The sequence below is a fragment of the Peromyscus californicus genome, unplaced genomic scaffold (genome assembly GCF_007827085.1).
Source record: "Peromyscus californicus insignis strain IS unplaced genomic scaffold, ASM782708v3 Scaffold_24__1_contigs__length_46423439, whole genome shotgun sequence".
Lineage (NCBI taxonomy): Eukaryota > Metazoa > Chordata > Mammalia > Rodentia > Cricetidae > Peromyscus > Peromyscus californicus.
Window position 1 is genome coordinate 11,825,165 of NW_026294535.1, and position 21,312 is coordinate 11,846,476.

The 21,312-nt window shown below is 49.1% G+C and overlaps 1 protein-coding gene across 1 annotated transcript in view; it reads right to left on the reverse strand.

Annotated features, from left to right (window-relative positions):
* Elk3 (ETS transcription factor ELK3) overlaps positions 1 to 21,312 on the reverse strand; it is a 64,170-nt gene that overhangs the window by 34,637 nt on the left and 8,221 nt on the right. Inside the window, exon 2 of the mRNA XM_052753127.1 lies at positions 1,701 to 1,910. Within this exon, the coding sequence (XP_052609087.1) occupies positions 1,701 to 1,907 (207 nt within the window). The 5' untranslated portion in view covers positions 1,908 to 1,910. The remainder of the gene's footprint in view (positions 1 to 1,700; positions 1,911 to 21,312) is intronic.

The window sequence follows — 21,312 nt, forward strand, 5'->3', positions numbered from 1 at the left end:
CATGCTAACTAATTTGTGAGAAATGAATTAGACTCACGCCAATCATCCAGGCTTCAGCAACTGTGCTGTGATTCACTTCTAAAAGCACCCTACGAGCTGCAGAGATGGCCCAGTGGTTAAGAGCACTGGCTGCTCTTCCGGAGGACCTGGGTTCAATTCCCAGCTACCACATGGCAGCTCACAACTGTCTGTAACTCCAGTCTTAGGGGATTCAGCGCCCTCTTCTGGCCTCCGTGGGTACTGCACACATGTGGTGCACAGACTCGTGCAAGTGAAACACCCATATTCATAAAATGAATTTTTTTAATTATAGTGCTCTCTCACCTCGATGTAGAAACGGAACTGGCCCTGTTTCTAACTAGGGAAGTTACTAACACGTCAAATGTCACATGCCAAGCACAGACAGAAGCACTTAGCACGCTATGGCTCAGTGAATCCTCGCAGAGACCCTGCATTCTGGAATTGCTATGATTCCCATTTCACACACAGGGAGACTGAGATGCCAGATGCTTAACAGTAATCACGTGTCCAGGGCTGGGGCTGTCACTCGGTGGTGGAACACTTGCTTAGCACGGACAAGGCACTGGGCTTCACCCCCGGCACACGGGGGGTGGGGGGGGCAAATACTGCATCCCCCAAACTGTCCTTTCCCAGGGAAGGTTCTTCTGACTGCACCCCCATCCAGAAAGACTCTAATTCTTAGTCTGTCTCCGGAGCAGCATCTGGAAAGCCCCGCAGCCACCCGACACCCCTGTCACCAGCTGCCGTCCTCAGCAAATTACACATGAAAAGGCGGGGTGGGGGGTGGGGGGTGGGTGGGGGAGACAAGATCTGAGCCCCAGTAACACACAAAAGGTTTCCACAGGAGGGAAAATTTTTTTCTCAAAATTAAAGGTGTAAGTAACCTCCATTTTCTTGGGCTTTCCGTGTGCTGTTTGTACACATGGTCATGGGTATACACGTGGCCATCACACCTCAGGTTCCATACATCAGTCCTTTTTTTTTTTGAAACAGGGTCTTGCTGTGGGATGTTCTGTATGGCAAATGTGTTGCTGATTAGTCAATAAATAAAACACTGATTGGCCATTGGCTAGGCAGGAAGTGTAGGCAGGACAAGGAGGAGAATAAAGCTGGGAAGTGGAAGGCTGAGTCAGAGAGACACTGCCAGCCGCCACGTGAAGATGCCGGTAAGCCACAAGCCATGTGGCAAGGTATAGATTAATAGAAATGGATTAATTTAAGCTGTAAGAACAGTTAGCAAGAAGCCTGTCATGGCCATACAGTTTGTAACCAGTATAAGTCTCTGTGTTTACTTGGTCGGGTCTGAGCGGCTGTGGGACAGGCAGGTGAGAGAGATTTGTCCTGACTGTGGGCCAGGCAGGAAAACTCTAGCTACAGGGTCTCTAAGTGGCTTGGAATTGACAAGTAGGCGAGGCTGGCTGGCCACTGAGTCCCTGGTATTCTCCCGTCTCCACCCGTCTGGCTCTGGGATATTTCACCACACCAGGCCTTTTTTTGTCGGTGAACTGGATTTAGATCCTGTGCCCGCAGGACACACATTTGACTGGGTCTTCTAACTGGATCCACGGCACCCGCTCACCTGCCCTCATCAGTAAGCCACGAGAGGAGTGTCCCCCCCCCCCCCGCCTCTCCCCGACCCCCCCCTCCGCCCCGCTCTACGAGGCTGAGGATGGCTTTACCTTGTCGTAATAGTATCTGAGGGCTCTGCTCAGCTTGTCGTAGTTCATGTTTGTCTTGTTCTTGCGGAGGCCCCACAGCTTGGCCACTTCTTCCGCCTTGAGGAGCTTGAACTCGCCGTCATTAGACGTCCAGCAGATGAGGTGTTCATGCTTCTGGTCCAGCAGCAGGTGCAACAGGAACTGCCACAACGTGATTGCACTCTCCATTACCTGGGGGTGGGGGGAATGGGGGAGGCAGGCAGGTCAGAGCTGGGGCCTGCAGGCCAGGGGTGCTACACATGGCTCTGCTAGGTAGAGCGCCACAGCGCTTCCCACCCCATCCGGACAGACCGACTCGCCACACACAGACTCTCTGGTTGTGCTTTTGCAAGCAGCTTTGATCCAGAAACACAACGGCAGTGCTCTGCGATCCTGGAATTCATGACATACAAACCAGCAGCGGTCACCTCGCACTGGGAACTATGGGGCATTATAAACTGACTAAAGGAACGACCACCCGTACAGTGATGCCCCATCCATCTCTTCCTTGGCTTGGCTTTATTCCCGCCCATCATGTCAACTGTGTTTTGGTTATTCTCTGGCCATTACTTGCTGAAATGTGGCCATGAGCACCTGCCAGGGCTGACTGAGTTTAGACAGGGGGCCTGGGGTAAGGAAGACGCAGCATCCCTTGGTCACACGGTCCTTTCATACTACACAGCCAGCGTGGCATTTACCGGTACGCTTCGCATTGTCAATGAGGTCAGAACCCAGGACAATGCTCACAGAGAGCAGACGCCCCCGTTGGTAGACGCTGGTGAAATTAAAGAACCGGTCATGGCCAACAGAAGACAACTTCAACTCCCCCAGGAACTTACCATGCAGCCTCTCCAACCGCATAGCCCCAAGCACACAGGTGGGAAGTGTTTGTCCCACCAGGAGAGGAAATCCCATGAAATATGAAATACGTTAGCCTTCGCCTTTCCCTGTAGCATCAACTCTGGCGTTCATTCCTCCTAACACGCTGCTCTCTCGTTCTTGGAACCTAGTGAACGCTAACTCATCCACACTGACGCGGTTCAGGGGGGATTGCTGGAGGTTCCAAAATTTTTTTCACTTGAGTATATTCATAAGAGATTACCCCGATGTTTTTATTACACTTATTCATGGTGCGTGCGTGCGTGTGTGTGTGTGTGTGTGTGCACAGTGCACATGTACACCCATGCACACCGTGGCATGTGTGTGGAGGTCAGAGGGCAACTTGCAGTGGTCAGGTTTTTTTCCTTCCGCCAGGTCCTGGGAATTGAACTTGGGGTCTCACACTTGCTGGCATGCACCTTTAGACCTGCTGAGCAGCTTGCAAGCCCTACCCATTTATTTTATTATGACCCATGTAATTAGGAAAAGCTTTTCTACAGGTCACCTGTCACGAGCAAACGCCGTGGGTGTTCTGATCTGGGCAGATGGAGCTGGGGTTTTGAGGCTGAGCTGAGAAAGCTCAGGAAAGGTCCCAAGGTGGAGGCCAGGCTTCTACCTCATGATGCACAAGAGTCAAGCTGTGAGGTGCAGACAAGCCGACAGAATAAGGAGACACTGGAGTCTTTGGGACAGCCATGAGGGACAGAAGATGCCCAGAAGACAGAGCAATGGCCTTGAGTTCTCTACAGTGAGTCTCCTGGCTCCTCTTCTCCATTGCTCCTTCATAAAGCAGCTTCTAGGTGGCCAAGGAGCCAGAGAGAGAGGCAGGCCCAGCGGTTCCCTTCGGTCAGACCTTCAAACTGGCTGACATCTTTCCGCCTCTTCCAGCAAGTTCCAGAGGGCAGGAGTATTGCTCAGTGGGACAGCGCTTGGCCAGCATGGCCCGGGCCCTGGGTTCCACGGCGGCACCACAAGAATCAGCTTTGGGATCCTAAGAGCAGTCATCACCCCCACCCGACCCCCCTTGCTATATGAAAGCCCCCAGTCACCCCTTTATAAGCATTCACTTCCTGTTTCCTCTGACAGGCCCAGCCAGAAGAAAGAATCTCATTGTTTCTCTGGGCAACATGGGTGCCACGCGGGTGTCTCTGTTAGAGAAAATCCAGACTAAGAACGTGCTACACACACCCACAGGGTGTGTTATTTATAACTCTTTAAGGGGGGTATTCTTAAAGAGATCCGCCTTCACCACACTGGTCACTGGGTTTCTAAGAGTCATCCCCCGGCTTCTGACTTCAAACCACACCAGCAGCTCCTGACCTCGGCAAGGGCTTCTGGCAGGATGTGCGGCGTTACGGCTCCAGCTCCTAATGAGCTCGAAAGAGCCACACACGGTTCAAATTCTTGGGTGTCTCCGGCCAAACCTTCTGGCAGTGAGTTTTTAAGTATCTTTGAAACTTCGTGGCCACTCAGAGGAACCTTCCTGGAGAGGCAGAGAGATGCCAGCCAGTTTGGAGTTTTGCAGAAAGGAAAGGGCTAGGCCTGCCTCTCTTTCTCTCTCTCAGGCTCCCAGGCCAGGTGGGAACATACCCAGCAGCTCCGAATCTTTAACTGCCAGGAACCAGTATTGTTCCACAAGAGACAGGAAGAAAGCAGACCCGCCTGTGCATTCTGTACCATGGTCTCACCAGGTTCCTGGGCGGGGGGGTGTTGTGTTTCCTAGAATCCCTTCCGTGGGCTCCAACCTGTGCACAGGGAAGAGGGACTCAGTACAACCTGTGGGGTCCCATGTGGCTTCCTCGGTCCCTGTGGCTCTGTCTGTGCGGACCTCCAAGCTGGCAGCCTCTTTCTGCACCTACAAGCAGAGCCCCTCACATGGCTACCAAAAGTTTCCAACGTATTTCAAATAAGGTATTGTCCAAAGGTTTGGCCAGAATTTGGACACCAAGAATATGATAGAATTTCTTCCCAATTTTTCCCTGCTTTGCTCTTTTGGGGGGCCAGGCGGCACTACACGGCGGGGGGGGGGGGGGGTCCCTACATCTTCAGCACCCTGAGAGCTGGGCTTGGCCATGTGTCTTTATCCAGCCAGTGAAATACTGGGTTGGAGTGATGATGAGATACACAGAGTTTACCTGAACTTTATCAAAGGCTGACATGGACCCAGTCTGAAGAAACAGACACGTCGTAAAATAAAGGCCACAGTGAGCAAGGCAAGGATTCCTGGGGCAGTTTGTTACATGGCGCCCATACAGCCAAAGTCGACGGCTGTAACATCATAATCCCTTCACTAGGACGCCCTCTGGAGCTCAAAGAGGCAGGAAAGAGCAGACAGGGGACAGACCAGGGAGTGGACGGTGGAGATGGGGCACCCAGCTGCAGGGACTCCCAAATTCCTGAAATGGGGGAAACGGTCCCACAGAAGGTAAGAGTGGGAGATTAGGACCTCGGAGCCACCCAACAACCCTCAGTCTGGGAGGCAGCAAGCCGGAGGAGCGTTCGGAGTTGCGGTGAGCAATTGTGTTCCCTGGGTGTGACTCAGGGCTCAGGCTTCGTGTGTGGAAAGTGTCCCACCCAGCACAGACTTGCTCCTCTTCAAAAGTCACTCCAGCCGCTGCTCTGCCCTAGTACGTGCCCCAGTTTTGATGACTGAGTCACACAAAGTTCTACGTTGTGCTGGAAGTCCAAACCGCACATTGCTCGGCGGTGAGTGTCAGACATATTTCCCTTTCAGTCACCTCACAGTCCCACCACTGTGGAAGCCATCGTGTGTGTGTGTGTGTGTGTGTGTGTGTGTGTGTGTGTGTGTGTGTGTGTATCCGAGGCACAAGGCGGCTCTGAACCCCCACCATCAAGCCATGCTGCAGGGAGCCAAGACCAGGCACAGGTGAGTCACCCGCGGAGGACACTACCCTCGCCCTCTCCCCCAAGGACACATGCTATATTTCTTTGACTCCATGTCTTCTGTTCATTTTAACGATGACAATATCGAGTTGTGTAACGTGCAGGTGTTGTCACACACGGCCATGCGTCACGTTGCCCCACCCGCCAGCTACAGTACCTGTCATTTGGAATGTCCGGGGAAGAGAAAGGTTCTGACGTCCCTACCTGGGGGTATGTTCTAAGAACTGTAGGGGGCTGTACTTAGCTTCCGGTGGGACTTACTAGGGAAGAATTCAAGAAAGCATTGCTGCTTGGGCTGGATGTTAGCTGTATTATCACAGCAAACACTTACATGGATACATCATATCCATGAGACTGTATCATATTGTATCATATCGACACAAGGTCCTGGCAGCCAAGCCTGCTTTAAGTTACAATATGTCATCAGCTGACATTCACTTGGCTGGTCGCCCAGACTTGCGAGCTCCCAATGAACAGAACACTTGAAAGAAATGTGACAAACGCTCCCACATCCATTCCCGGGCAGTCTAGGCTTTTAAATGTTTTAAATGCTGCCCCCCCCCCCCCACACACACACTTTGGTTTTTGTTAGTTCAGGATATGTCCGCACACACAAAAGGCACCGAGGTGAATTCTTTCCTCTTTATTTTCGGAGCCTCGGACTTCTCTGTCTTTAGGTCCTCGTAAGATAAACAATAGATTATTGTAAAGTAGGGAGTCCCTAGAATAGAACTTGCCAGAACTTGCTCCTCCAGGTATGTGCGCTGGTCTCTGCAGTCGAACCTCCCTTTATCCAGCACCCCGAACCTTCCCAGCCTCCAGTAAGGACGACTTTACACTCAAACCACACACTGAAGGGAACACACAACACACTTTGCTGCTGTTGTTTGTGTGTTTGTCTGCTGGCTGATTAGAAAATGCTTCTCTTGCCCTGCCCAGACCTTATTTTGAGTATATGGAATTTTATCAGGCATGTTAGCACCACCCTGTAAAAAATGACTGGGGGCGGGGCGGGGGGGGGGATGACGGGATACACAGGCACACTGTAGCGTAAGAATGTGTGAATGGAAGCCGGAGGAAGGCTTCATGCGGTTGGTTCTCAGGGACAGAACTCAGGTCTCCAGGCTTGCGGGCAAGCATCTCATCCACTATTTCACCCCACCAGCCCGCCAGTGCCCTTCCCTGCTCCACAGCACCATCCAGCTTTAGATGGCTCACTGTTCTCACAGGATGCGCTGCCCTGACTTGCCATATTCCTTGGAGCTCACCTCCAGCCTGCTGCCTGCGGGGCCCTTCCCTCTCAAGGCTCTTCCTTCTCTCTACTTCTACAGAGAGAGTCGGTGCAGAAGCCACTGAGCTCACCAGCCCGCTCCAGGGCCCCTTTTACTCTGGAGTGTCCAGGCTGGATCTTGTCGGGGTGGAGTACACAGTTAGATCACCTTTGTCCAGTGCTGGTGAGAGGTGTGCGGAAATGACCATCCTTACATTAGCACAGCTACAGAAGAATAACCCACGGAGAAGCCTGAACACCTCAATTCAGTCACCCCACTACGAGGCACACATTCACAGGAAATGGCATCAGCATGTTAAAGAGACAGCTGCACGTCTGTGTTTATAGCAGCCTTAGTCACCATTAACAAGACATGGAATCAACCGCCTTGTCAATCAACAGATGGGGAGATACGTTAGATAGGTTACAAGCATCATGCAATGCTATTCGGTTATTAAAATGATAAAACCCTCATCATGGACCTGAAGGGCATTATGTTAGGTGGATACGCCAGGTTCAGAAAGCCAAGCCCTGCACACTTCACCCAAGCACAGTCTTAAGAAGCCTATCTCCAGGAAGTAGAGCCCAGAAGAACAGTTCCCATCCCAGAGCCTGGGAACAACGGAGGGGACAGAGGGGCAGAGGCCAGGCAGAAGGGATACTAAGTCACAAGAGACCCGAGGACTAAGTCCTGGGTCTACTGCACAGCAGGGTGGTTCAGCCAGTAGTAATGGATGGCATATTTCCAGGTAGCCAGAAGATGGGGTTCGAGTCTCGCCGCACAGGGACGATGAACGTTTGGTGTATTGAATGGACTAATGTTGCTGATTCAGTCATCATCACACAGTACACAAGTATGAAAACACCACATCACACCTCATAAATACATACCATTACCATGCCAATTAAACCATTAAAATAACAAAATAACACGCTTATCAGATCTGAACAGCCTCCTTTGAAAAGGCACGCAGCCGACGGATCCACCGGCAGTGGTGACAACCTCTCTCTCTTTCCTGCACTCTTTACTGTGGTTTTCCCGACGTGTAAAGGGGCAAAGTGGCGTCTAAGAGGCTCAGGACAGGCAGTTCTCGAAGGATGATATGAAATTCAGAGGCAAAAGCCAACCCTCTCCCAGCCTATTCAAATGAACCATTAGCTTCACACCCGGCAGATGATGTTTGCGGAAACCTGTCCACGTCTCGCAAAACAAAACAAAACAAGACAAGACAGGGCCAGCGAGACAGCTCCGATAAAGGCACTTTACCCAACAGCCTGGCGTCCTGATTTCTCTCCCCGAGATCCACACAGTGGAAGGAGAGAACCCAACTCCAACAAATTCCCGTCGGACCTCCAGACGCATGCCATGGCATGTGTTCCCAGACACACACACACAAGCATGTGTACACACACACACACACACACACACACACACACACACACACAAGAATAAATAAATGTAATAAAAGGAAAACAAAATTCATTGAAAGCTATGATACTGTGTACATCACTGTAGGTTCTTTTAAATAAGATGATGCTACACCCAACCAACAACATCACTCTCTAGCTCTTCTTCTCTCTCTTTTTAAGTATCTATCTTGTGTCAAGATGCTGTCTAGATATTTGGAATACATCGGTAGACAAAAGGACTTGTGTCCTTACTGAGCTCACACGCCCGTGGCAAGAGACAGGCTGGGAACAACAAAACACACGATGCGTTAAATTATGCAGTGTGTCGGAAGACAGGGGCTCCGGAAAATCACTACAGCTGGACCAGGGGGCGGCAGGGGGGGGGCAGGCTGGACTGGGGCAGAGAAGGGCTTGCTGAGACGCTGACAGTGAAGAAACGCCTTTGTCATGGAATTTTCAAACAAGGATCCAATCGCAGTTGCTAGACAGATATATGGCGAACACAGGCCAGAGACAATCTTCTACTCACTGATGGACAAGGGGAACTCGGGAGATGTTCTAATGACAACAAAAATCTGAAAAATGGGACATTTACAGCGGGGGATACCGAAATAAATAAGCAAATGGGGACAAAAACGGGGGTTGGAAGGAAACAATGATGAAGCATTGTAGGGCAGGGCTGAGTACCAGCGACAGGTTATTTTACCTCAGCTCTCTACAATAAACAAAGCCATAAATGAGCCTCCACAAAATCTGAATCCCCCCAGCCAGAGGGGTCTTCTCCAGAACCTAGACGCTGCATGGCTTTACCGGAGCAGGGCTCCTTTCTACCCCTCCAAGATGCTAGGTGAAGGAGTGCTTGTGCATGCGGGGGAAGCACTCGGTGTGTGACAAGATTCTGGAGCATCTGCCCCGTCTGCCTGTGGGACTTTGGGGATGTGACTTCACCTTTCTGTACATCTATATGCTCACAGGTGAAGTGGGGATGATGACCATGGTGGTTATAATGGTGATGGCAGTGTTATAATGGTGATGGCGGTGTTATAATGGTGATGGCAGTGTTATAATGGTGATGGTGATATTATAATGGTGATGGTGGTGTTATAATGGTGATGGCGGTGTTATAATGGTGATGTTGGTGTTATAATGGTGATGGCGGTGTTATAATGGTGATGGCGGTGTTATAATGGTGATGGCGGTGTTATAATGGTGATGGTGATGGTTTTAATGGTGATGGTGTTACAATGGTGATGGCAGTGTTATAATGGTGATGGTGTTATAATGGTGATGTTGGTGTTATAATGGTGATGGTGTTGTTATAATGGTGATGGTGTTATAATGGTGATGTGGTGGTTTTAATGGTGATGGTGTTATAATGGTGACGGTGGTGGTTTTAATGGTGATGTTGGTGTTATAATGGTGATGGTGTTATAATGGTGATGTGTTATAATGGTGATGGTGTTGTTATAATGGTGATGGTGTTATAATGGTGATGTGGTGGTTTTAATGGTGATGGTGTTATAATGGTGATGTTGGTGTTATAATGGTGATGGTGTTATAATGGTGACGGTGGTGTTATAATGGTAACAAGAGGGTAAAAACACCTGCCTTGCAGATTACTGTTAAATATTACAGCGTTACTAATAAACTGTACCGGGGACATAGTAAGCACTACTTAAACACTAGTGGAAAGCTCTTCACAGACGAGGCCGTGACATCAGATGGCCTCTGCCCGGCTCAAAGGCGTCATTCAGATCCTGTACGTACTGTGGTCTCTATCATTAGGCAATGGCCTCGATACAGTCACCGAAGTCCAGGTGAACGTTCAGCTACATCGTGCACGTGGGCTTAAAAGGTGACTTGGGATATAACTGCCTGCGCTGTTATCATCTGGTATCCTTGGCGGTAACACAGCACCAATCCTTTCCACTAGCCTAAGCCCCTAACTCCTGAGGCCTCCCGGCTGGGCAGTTCAGCAGAGAGCCACCCCCGCCGGTCAGGTCGGCCCTGGGAACACTTTTGCTCCCGTGGATCTTGTGTTCCGGACGAAGGCCAGGGAGTTAAGTGGATGAGATCTGCGGAGTGGGGAGGGGGCGGGGGAAGGAGGGGTTCTCTAAAACAGCAAGTCTCTGTCTGTGGGTGACATACTCCATGGGGGTTCCCTACGCCAGATGGTTAGGACAATGGACCGCGCAAAGAGATGGAGGGGGCACGGGGGGTGGGGTAGGGTGGGGGGTGTTTGTGTACTCTTGAGTATTCACTGCCTTGGTGTTTCCAACATTCAGGGTTGTTGTTGTTATTATTGTTGTTGTTTTTATGTAAACACGACATGGTTTTTATTCTTCCTCGGTCGTCTCTCTTGCTTTAAACAAACAAACAAACAAAAAAAAAAACTTAGGGCAGGATCACAAAGTGAAAGATGCCGCAGACGAACCGGCTGGCCACGCTTGCTGTCGTCCCAAACTCACCCAGGCCAGACTGACTACTTGGGAGATCTGTCTCCCCGCCCCCCCTTACCCCTCAGAAGCTCAGGTCCGCTCGTCGGAGGGCGCGCTACTCCCCGCCTGCCACAGGGTGGCGCCAGACGTCCTCCTGTGAATTGGCTGCAGCCGCCTCGCTCCAAGCCAGGTTTGGGCTGCGGCTCTTAGAAATCCCAAACCCCACTTTGCTTGTTGTTTTTTTGCTTTGTTTTGCTTGTTGGTTTCTACTGACTGGCACCTGATTCTCTCAGCATGTCCGCTTTGCTTCTGCCGTTGTACAGAAGTGGCAGCTGGGAGGGTAAAGGGATGCTCTTTGATTTCCTTTCTTGCCTTTTTTTTTACCTTTTTGCTTTGGTTTGAGACAGGGTCTCACTCCGTAGCCCTGGCTGTCCTGGAACTCCCTAGGTAGAAACATTTTAGTCATTGCCGACCATCACAAATGAAGACTAAACATATGAGGTCAAGGGGTTCATGTTCCCCAAAGCTCTTCCCGTGGGACAACCAATGTCGGTGTTCTCCTTCTGTTCCGTAAATAAGTTACAGATTGTGGATGTTTTTAAAAGGAACGAGAGAACAGCACGGAGAAGCGAGTACTATTCACCCTCGATATTTATCCTCTAGACTATGCCCGGCAGTTTGCCGTGCTTTAACAACGGTTCTCCCATCTGAGGAAGAACTGTCGGGAGAAATCCCCGACAGCCACTGTCATAACAGGGTCACAATTCACTGTCTACACAAACTGCCCAACTCTTCTGGAACTCTGTCATCTGTGGGTAAATTAGAAGTGACTGGCCTGGCCCGCTGGTGGCTCCCATACCAGGCTGTTTTCTTTGGAAACTAAATGGATGTCTACACCGTCTCCACTGCGACAGTGTCCTTCTACTTCCTCCAACATCCGCAAATTCATCCACTTCCCACCCCACCCCGGCGGGGCACAGCCCAACCCTATCTTATCCCACGTGTTCAGACCTCTCTAGCCCGCCTCACACAGACCCTCTTTGATCTCTCATATGGCAATGTCCCAAAGCTTCTTCCTAAGGTACATTTTGTTCTTTCTGGGCCTAGAGAAGAGGTGGGCCATCTACAGGATAAATAAATATCTCGTGTCCCAGAAGCACACACCTTTCCATGGACCTCAAAGATGCAATTTTCAGTTCTACCTGGGGCAGCCCTGGAGTTCAGAGTAATATCCTGCGTGCTAGCAGGCGGCGGCAGAGCTTATGCGTGGCCATCAAAGCTGCCTTATAAGAAGCAAGGATTCCACAAACTGGCTAAATATTTTTCTTTTTTTTTTTTTTTGGTTTTTCGAGACAGGGTTTCTCTGTGTAGCTTTGCGCCTTTCCTGGAACTCACTTGGTAGCCCAGGCTGGCCTCGAACTCACAGAGATCCGCCTGGCTCTGCCTCCCGAGTGCTGGGATTAAAGGCGTGCGCCACCACCGCCCGGCGTGGCTAAATATTTTTAGCCAGTATTTCATTAGCATCCCCAGCGATTCCAACACACAATGAAAGACAAGCACCCACTAAACAGGCGTGTAATGGTCCCAATTTTTTTTTATCTCATTTTCTTTGGGGGAGGTGAAGTATTTGGCTTCATAGATGCTTAATAAAAGCTAAGGGTCCCACAGATATTTAGCAATCACTTTCTTGGAAAAATAAGGCATGATACACTTTGCCAGTGCCTTCTGGTCATCTGAACCCTACATGCACTATCCGGGTAGCCAGCCACACCAACAGAGCATGCAAGGTATCTTCAACAGACAAACCTCCACTTCCTTGCTTATTTGAAAACAACAGCCCACAGTGTTATGGAGCAGCTAGATCAAAGAAAGAAACCCAGATTTCGCAAGGGAGGCTGCAGTCACTGGTCTGTCCATGTCCACCTCTCTGGGTATCAATAGGTCCAGGAGACGGAATGAGAAACCATAGCACTATGGAGTGGAAAAAAAATCTTTCCAGATAACCAGCTGGGCTCACAAAGCAGACCATGTCTTGAAAGAGGAGGAGGAGGAGGAGGAGGAGGAGGAGGAGGAGGAGGAGGAGGAGGAGGGCTGTAAAACACAGAGGTTCCGGCATGGTGGGTACAGCTGCCCCGCCCCCACCCCCGTACCCCAGGGATGCGGACTGTGTTTTTCTTTGGGCAGCAGCAGCAGGGCTGTTCCTTTCCAGACATTTTTGGATGAAAACCTGCACATTTACTTTCTGTGCGATTGTTTTCATTGTCCAGGCTCTTTGCATGAGTCTTATTTCTGGCTCGAGGCACAGCCCCCATCCCAGGCTTCTCACAGCTTCCTCTTCTTCTGCAGGTTGCAGGCAGGAAACTGGAAAATGGGCCACAGGAAACCTGGCCTCCCACATCTGTCCCACTTTGTAACTGCAGCTCTGGTTTCATTCGGCCTATGTGTCCGCTCTATTTTAACCCTCCACACGACGGCCAAACTGTTCTCTCCAAAAGAACGCTCATATGCTTACGGCTAAGAACGCGCCTGTCGGACTTTTTGGCTTCTCTCAAGCAATGAATCCCTGAATTCAATCGAATCTCCAGTGAAAATTCAAGACTACTCCAGTAAAACACAAGACACAACAGAAGTCGTTTTAGGTAAATAGATTTACAAGCTGCCTGATGCATTTGAACTTGCCAGGCTTTGGTGCTGAACAGGAAAGGAAGCTGTAAATATACACCTCACTACAGGCAGCCCCGCTATAAGACTACTCAAAGTTACCTTTCCTCACTATCACAGTCTACTAGGCTGAACTATATGAAATTATTGTTCTTACAGTCAAAAGCTGTTAAATAGCAACAATCTATTCCACCTAAAACATATAGTCACACACCTAAAATAGATGGGCACACACACACACATCATCATCATCATAGACACAGGGAAGGGTCCTCCTCATGCATTTGACCCGTAGACCATTTTGAGAACTCCCTGAGGGAAAAATATTATATACATGTCTATGCATACAGATATAAACCCGTGTATGCTTGGACAGAGCATGTCAGCAGGGTTTGTAGCCATCTAAAAGGGACCTATAAGTTCCAAATCAAGAGTCCTGGTCTGAGGAAACACTAGCTGCATTCTCCACCACTGCCAATACTAAGAACCATGGACTTCTTCAGAACAGAGCTCAGGCCCAAACTTCCACCCTTAAAGGAGCCTTGCCTTTAACTGTTAACCTTCGATGGCCATTTATGCACCAAGCATTGCGTTTAGTACGCTGAGTACATATTCACATTCCCCATCAGGCCTGTCCACCAGGAAGCCAAGACTTAGAAACAGGAAGACAGATGCACGTGGCCCCAGGAACCAGAAGAGCAGACAGACACCCCCCCCCCCAACCCAGGAATATCTGCTCCCAAGGCCAGATCTCTAATCACAACGCACACTGCCACGCTAGAGCAGTGATTCTCAACCTGTGGATCGCAACCCCTTTGGAGGTCAAACAACCCTTTAACAGGGGTCACCTAAGACCATGGGAAAACACAAATATTTACATTATGATTGTTAACAGTGGCAACAAAAAGTTATGAGGTAGCAACAAGAATAATTTTACAGTTGGGGGTCCCCACCACATGAGGAACTGTGTTAAGGGGGTCGCAGCGTTAGGAAGGTTGAGGACAACTGCTCTGGAGGCTTGTTTCCCATACCTCTCTGCTGCTAAGACAACAGTCAGAAGGCAAAGTGACATTCTCAGCAGGATACAGTACAGAGGTGCCCTTCATTTCTGATCTCACCACTCTGTGACTCCAGGTACTCCGACTGGGCCGTGTGATGAAGGAATCCGAGCTGGGCATGGTGGTACACGGAGACAGAGGCAGGTGGATCTCTGTGAGTTCGGGGCCAGCCTCGTCTACAGAGCAAGTTCTGGATAACCCAGGCTACATAGAGAGACCCTGTCTCAAAGAAATGAAAAAAATAAAAGGAATCTGAGTTATTCTGCCACAATTTCTTTCAGCCAGTTTCCTCGATGAACAGAGATAGAAATAGACAGGCGGACAGACGGATGGGGGAAGGACAGAGAAACAGACAGGAAAAAGGCATCCGATGGACCTGCCAGGTTCACCCAGTGGGATTGTTTAATGGGGAATTGAACCTCAGAGCGACAAGTGGGCCTAACTCTCCACTCACTTTTTAAAATTTTAAGTCAAAATCTGGGTAAGTAGAAGACTGACGCTGAATTCATCATGGAGCCTAAGATGACACTGATTGAAATTGTAATCCACCTGCCTCAGCCTCCTGAGCAGCTGGGATTTCAGGCCCGTGCCACCAGGCCAGGCTAAAGGTCGGTGACAAATGACAGAACAGGCCATGAGCCCTCTGTGAACTCCAGAACTCGGTTGCTCTTCAGAGGTGAAGGGACCGGTCCTTTTATTGGACGTGCGGACACGAGGACTCTGGAACCTGAGGACGGAAGGAAGGTAAACCTAACCCCAAACATGGGCACTTCGTGGCACTCAAGAAATGAGTCGTGAGACTTGCTCCTCATGTGGAGAGGGACAGCCTGGGGACCCCGACTTTGCCAGGGCCCTTGGAAGGGCCCTGGCACCCAGAGCAGCCTCAGTGACTTCCCATCAGGCAGAGACGGGCAGTTCAACTTACTAAAACCTTGCCAACTGTCCTCAAAGTTGACTTTCAATGTAAGGCAGTGGGCACGCCTCCCCAACACTCTTTAGCTGTGTATTTCAGAGGCCTTGCCTGGAATGGCAAATCTTCTCCCCAAATTTCTAGCTTATAATGTTAATAAATTCAGTCTTGTGCATTGGGGGCGGGGGATGGACATTGGGAGTTGGGCTATGAAAAAACAAAAACAAAAAACCCTGATGCCTACCAAGCCTTTGAGTTTATAGGTTCTGAGACAGGACACTGGTAGCTCTCCTTCAGGCTCCCCATCTACAGAAGGCAAAGGTCACTCTTGACAGGACCATGGGCAAAGTAAAAGATTGTTTTTTTTTAAGATTGAAAGTATTTTGCAAATAAAAAGTATATACTCCAGGTTGGGTGCACAGTTAAAGGCTAGAGCAGTCCCAGTACACTTGAGACCATGGGTTAAGGCCCCCCAAGCACCACAAATAGGAACAGCAAAATAACAAAGTAACAATGCACGGTCCTTCCAGTAAGAGGAGACTCCAGTATTCAGCGGTCCTCTTAAGAAAGAGGCGTTCTTATGTCTGTCTGTGTTTGTGTTACCATCAGGAAGCGTTTATTCACTTAGATACCTGAAGGTGGCTTTTCAAAAAAAAAAAAAAATCAAAATAAAGGCAATCTTCCACGCCACTTCCGGGAGACGGAAAACTGGAACCCTTCAGATAAACTTGAAAGCTTTAGGGTGCTAACGGGGGCGGCTGGTGGAGGCGAAAATACAAGCCCCGTGCAGTGAGAACACTTCTGCACGCCACAGAATGACGGTGGGTTTTCCACATCCCGAAACCGAGGCGCTTCCTGCCAGAGCATCCTCCAGCTCTCCCATTGTGTTGAAACTGCAAAACCTTTCTAAATCAGGACTTCCTCCTATTATGCTCCAGAGGCGTCTTTCTGGGAAGGGGGAAACTCCTGAGGCAAAAGGTAGGAATTCCTGTAGCACCACCCAGTGGAAACATGGGGTGGGGTGGGGGTTGGGGGGGGCGCGAACTGAAACACTGAGTAAAAGTCATGGCAGCTCCTCCAGCTGAAGGTCCCCGCACTGTTCCTTCGCCTGCTTACAAGAGACCTCTCTCGCTCCTGTGCACAGGGGCTGAGCGGGGTCAGGAAGCATGGTGCAAGCCTAGGAAGGAAGGGGTCCCAGGTGGGGTTAGGTGTGAGCTGCCTCGCAATCCCTTCCTCTCCAAAGGACCCCGGGGGATTCTGGGGATGGGAAGTCTGCACAGCCGTACCCAGCCATCCGGGTACCTTCCTCTTCTCCCGGCGAGCTGCACCTGGTCTGGCCACCTCTGACATCACATTGAGAGATTCTTGGAGACAGTTACAGGTCCTCTCCTTTCTCCCGGGTCCTGCTGCATAAGAACATGACTACCTCTTTCCTTCTAAGACCACTGTGAGTGTCACAGGCAACAGACAGGTTGTTTATCTCCATGTCATTAACTGTCATCACCAAAACACAGCTTTCCATCAGGATCTGCTTCCCAAATGTGTGGTGCGTTAGACTAGTTTTCTAGGGAACCAGAATGAGCTATAGGAATCCTGGACCACATCCTTCCAGCTTCCTTCACAGAAGCCCTGGCGAAGGAGAACAGCCATGTCTACCATGGAAGCTTAGAACCTTGTCTTCTCCACGAAAGTTAAGATGATAATTTCTCAAGTGTCTATCTCTGTCACTCTGTCTCTTTCTAACACACACACACACACACACACACACACACACACACACACACACACACACCACAACCACAACCACCATCATCAATGGAATAACAAGAAGCTTGTTTCAGACAGTTCTCAGCCCTCCTAGACTAGCAACCCCTCTCTCTCCCAGAACTAACTCCACTGCAACTATTTTAAATCTCTTGGTTCTTAATGGTACATAGATAAAGAAATAAAGAGAGAAATCAATTGGCTGATCTTGTCTTTGTTTAGAAGTATATGATTAAGATTAAAATGTTTCGCCGGGCGGTGGTGGCGCACGCCTTTAATCCCAGCACTCGGGAGGCAGAGCCAGGCGGATCTCTGTGAGTTCGAGGCCAGCCTGGTCTCCAAAGCGAGTTCCAGGAAAGGCGCAAAGCTACACAGAGAAACCCTGTCTCGAAAAACCAAAAAAAAAAAAAAAAAAAATTAAAATGTTTCTATATAGCACCTTGGAACTACTGATATTTTACAGGAGGCTAACAGTAGTATAATTCCTTTGCTTTTGCTTAACTAAAACAGTTGCCAGTATTGAGACTGAGGGCTGACATGAGCAGATCTCTTGATTCTGCTAGAGACAGACAGTATTCTCACACAAAGCGGTTATGTGCTACTGGTGTTTATGGATGAGAGCTGGCTGGAGACATCGTGTTTGGGTTTTGGAGAAGCGTAGAGAGCCCCTCACAGGGTGCTGTGCTAGGAGCTGGGTGCTTCTGGGCTCTGAGGCTGTGGCCACTTCAGCGTTGCTATCATTCTCAGAGCAAAGCTGTTTCACACTTGAGGAAACACAAACTCCAGACATAATGCTCGCACCCCAGTCTGGTCTTCAGATTCTGTTTGGAAGTGACGCTCGAGTCCTCAGTGTGCCGTCACCCCGCTCATGTGGTGGGCATGTGTGGAGGTGTGGTGGCATCTGAAGTCAGGAAGGTGGCGACTGGCCCCATCAGCTTCCCTGGCCCGCATGCCATGTATTTTCCTGCATGGACTCAAGTCTAGTCAGACGGGACCTGACACATGCAGAGAATTCCCTCCAATGACAAATAACATCTAATAAAGCTCTTTTTTTAAAAAAAAAAAAAAAAAAAAAAACCAGGAAGTAACAGCCCAGTGGTGGTGAGGTAAGTGAGTAAGCCAGGTCACCCAACTCTTCATGAATGTCTATTTTAAACCACACCTGGACAGCAACAGTAAGTGAAATGGGACAGTAAAGGGGACACATTTAAAACGCCTTGGTGTTCTTCATAGATGCTGTTATTGATAAGAAGACGGTTGCAGAATGCACAGTGCGTGACTTCAAAACTGAAGTCTTCTCCAGTGTCTGACACCTAAAACCTTTCCAAAAATTCGCCATCAAAACGCACCGAACAAGTACACAGTGCTGTGTTGCCAATGGACCATTCACTCAGGTCTCATGAATGATGCTGCATAAAGGTCTTCAAAAGAATCTAACGAAAAAGATGGCACCCGTCTCAAACGTTTGGACCCTCATTCCAAAGCAGCTTCACCTCCTTGAACTCCTACGCGGGAATCTGCCATTCATGGAGGTGGCTCTTTCTGAAATACCACATACAACTTGATGTTGTTTCTTTTTCTCAGCATGAATGTATTAGCTATAGTAATAGCCAGTACTGGATTTAGATGATATTCCCCCCTTCCTCGAGAAGAAAATTACCCCTTTGAAAAGTGAAATAGTTTAATCTAGTAGCGAATTTATAATCTTCTACAACGAGGTCTTAAAGTTTCTGCGCGCACGTGTGTGTGTGTGTGTATGTGTGTGTGTGTGTGTATGTGTGTGTGTGTGTGTGTGTGTGTGTGTGTGTGTGTGTGTATTCGTGTTGGAGGGCATATGCATACAGACGCCAGAGGGCAACCTCAGATGTCGTTCTCAGGAATGGCATCCACCTTCTGGAATAAGGACAGACTGTCCAGTGAGCTCCAGGGATTGTCCTACCTCTGCCTCCCCTGAACAGGGATTACAAGCAAATGCTGCCACACGCATGGGACCTAGGGATCCAATCAGCGCTCTAAAGGTAATAGGGAACTATTAAGCCATTCCCCCAGGACAGCTTCTGCCCTTTTAAGGACAAAATTCTAGGTCTAACACTGTTTTTGTTGTTGCTACTGCTCCTGGCATTTTGAGACAGGGTCTCGTGGAGCCCAGGCTGGCCTTCTAACTACGTAGCCAAGTATGACTCCGAACTTCTGATTCTCCTGCCTTCGTTTTCGGAGCACTGGGATGACCGAGCTACTCTACCACACCTAGTGAATGCGGTGCCTGGGATGGCACCCAGGGTCACGTGTGCCAGTGAGGCATTCTCCCAACTGACCTGTATCCCAACCCAACCTTCCACCTTTTGAGAACCACAGAACTCTTGTGTCAATCATCCCATTTGATTCAGGCATCTTGGTGATTAAAATGACTCACTTTAAAAGACAATTTCAATATCATGTACATGAGTCTATTTACCCACATATCACACATTCAGAGTCGGGAACAGTAAAGTGATGGATTAAGGGAATTCACCAAAACCCAGGGATACCAAGTGGCTGGCTGATCACACTGCTTTTGCCTCAGTCATCCAAGATGAAGGGAGTCTGCCCAAGGCCTTCTCTACCGGCACTGGGTATGCAATCCAGATGTGACCACGTGCTTCTGCCTAGGCGCATTTGGAGGTACAGTTCTAAAATACTTTTTTTTTTCTTTTAAAGAGACAGGAGAAGGGAGGAGAGGAAGAGAAAGAGACAGAGACAGAGAGAACCTAATGCCTTCTGGTCTAAATGGCCTCTGAGGGTGAAGCTTGGAGACTAGAGATGGACAAAGGTGGGGATAACTTCCTTATCAATGCTCCTGAGTCCTGCACTCCAAGAGTTCAAGTCCAAGATCACACAAAGAAACTAAGGCAGCGAATCTGCTACTTAACCTTACAGACAGCACTAACTGCCTGGGTGCCTCCTTTCTATGTCCATAATGGGACTGGCTGGCATTATGGGGAATCTAAGCTTTCTCTTTCCTGAAAACTGTAGCGTAAACCTAGGCTCTCGCCTGACTTCCTATATTGAAACAATGATTCTTCCGGGTAGAGAGGCGCAGTAAACAACATTCCTTGGGCACCTCCCTAGGTACAGAAGGAGGGCTCAAATCCCACACACAGGCAGCCCTGCTCCTTACATAGGAGGAAGAACTGTTTTGGTCACTTTTTTTTTTTTTTTTTTTTTTTTTTTTTTTTTTTTTTTTTTTTTTTTTTTTTTGGTTTTTCGAGACAGGGTTTCTCTGTGTAGCTTTGCGCCTTTCCTGGAACTCACTTGGTAGCCCAGGCTGGCCTCGAACTCACAGAGATCCGCCTGGCTCTGCCTCCCAAGTGCTGGGATTAAAGGCGTGCGCCACCACCGCCCGGCTGTTTTGGTCACTTTTGAGGTCACATCCTGCCAGGTTCTCTTAGACCCAGCAGCCACTGTCTACCTAAGCAAACACATACTGTACACTCCCCTTTCCACACCAATCTCTTTCATTTTTTAAAAATAATCCTAATAAGTAGAGTTTATATTTCCGCCTCCAAAGGCAAATCTAACAAACTCCAATAAGGGGACGGCGTGGGGACACTCCAGTCCAGATTCAGTGAAGCCTTCCAGCGAGACGTTCTTAACTTGGAGTGTCAGATAAGTCATCCAACATCAACACCCCCTTTTCTTGCTTACAGTATTCCTTAGGTGAGCACTGTGGGTGTAGGTGACATCATTTTGAGGATGACAAGGTATGGGCGCGAGCAGTCTCCCAGTTAATTCCTAGTCATACTGGGGAGCTGGCCCTGGGGTAAATCTTGAGGCTTGTTTTGGTCATTTTTTTTCTAAGATCATGGCAGCAGGGCTGGGGGTGGGGGAGGGTACCTGCTTGATCATATATTCTGGTTAACACAGACTTGACCCCAACAAAGGGCTCCTTCGCAAAACTAAGGGGAAACTAGTTAGTATAACTAGTCCTCCTTGGTCAAGAAATGAGCTGGTCTTTAACCCATCTTTTCTATTATTTTAAACTCCAGCAGAAACATCATTGATTTCAAAAGGTGACAGACACTTCCTGTGCAGCTGTTCTAGGTAAAGAAAGGCTTTCATCCAAACACAGCAGGACTCAAAACGGATGATCAGGGCAACTGTGAGGATCTTGTCCTGAAATCTTCCATAAAGGAGTAGGGTGTCTTTAAAATTGATGGACTCTGGCAGGAAAGCGCTTTCTAGGAAAGTCCTCCGAGCTGAATGAGCCGGCCATTCTCGGTCGAACACTGATCCTAAAATCAGAGCCAAGTTTGTCTCAATA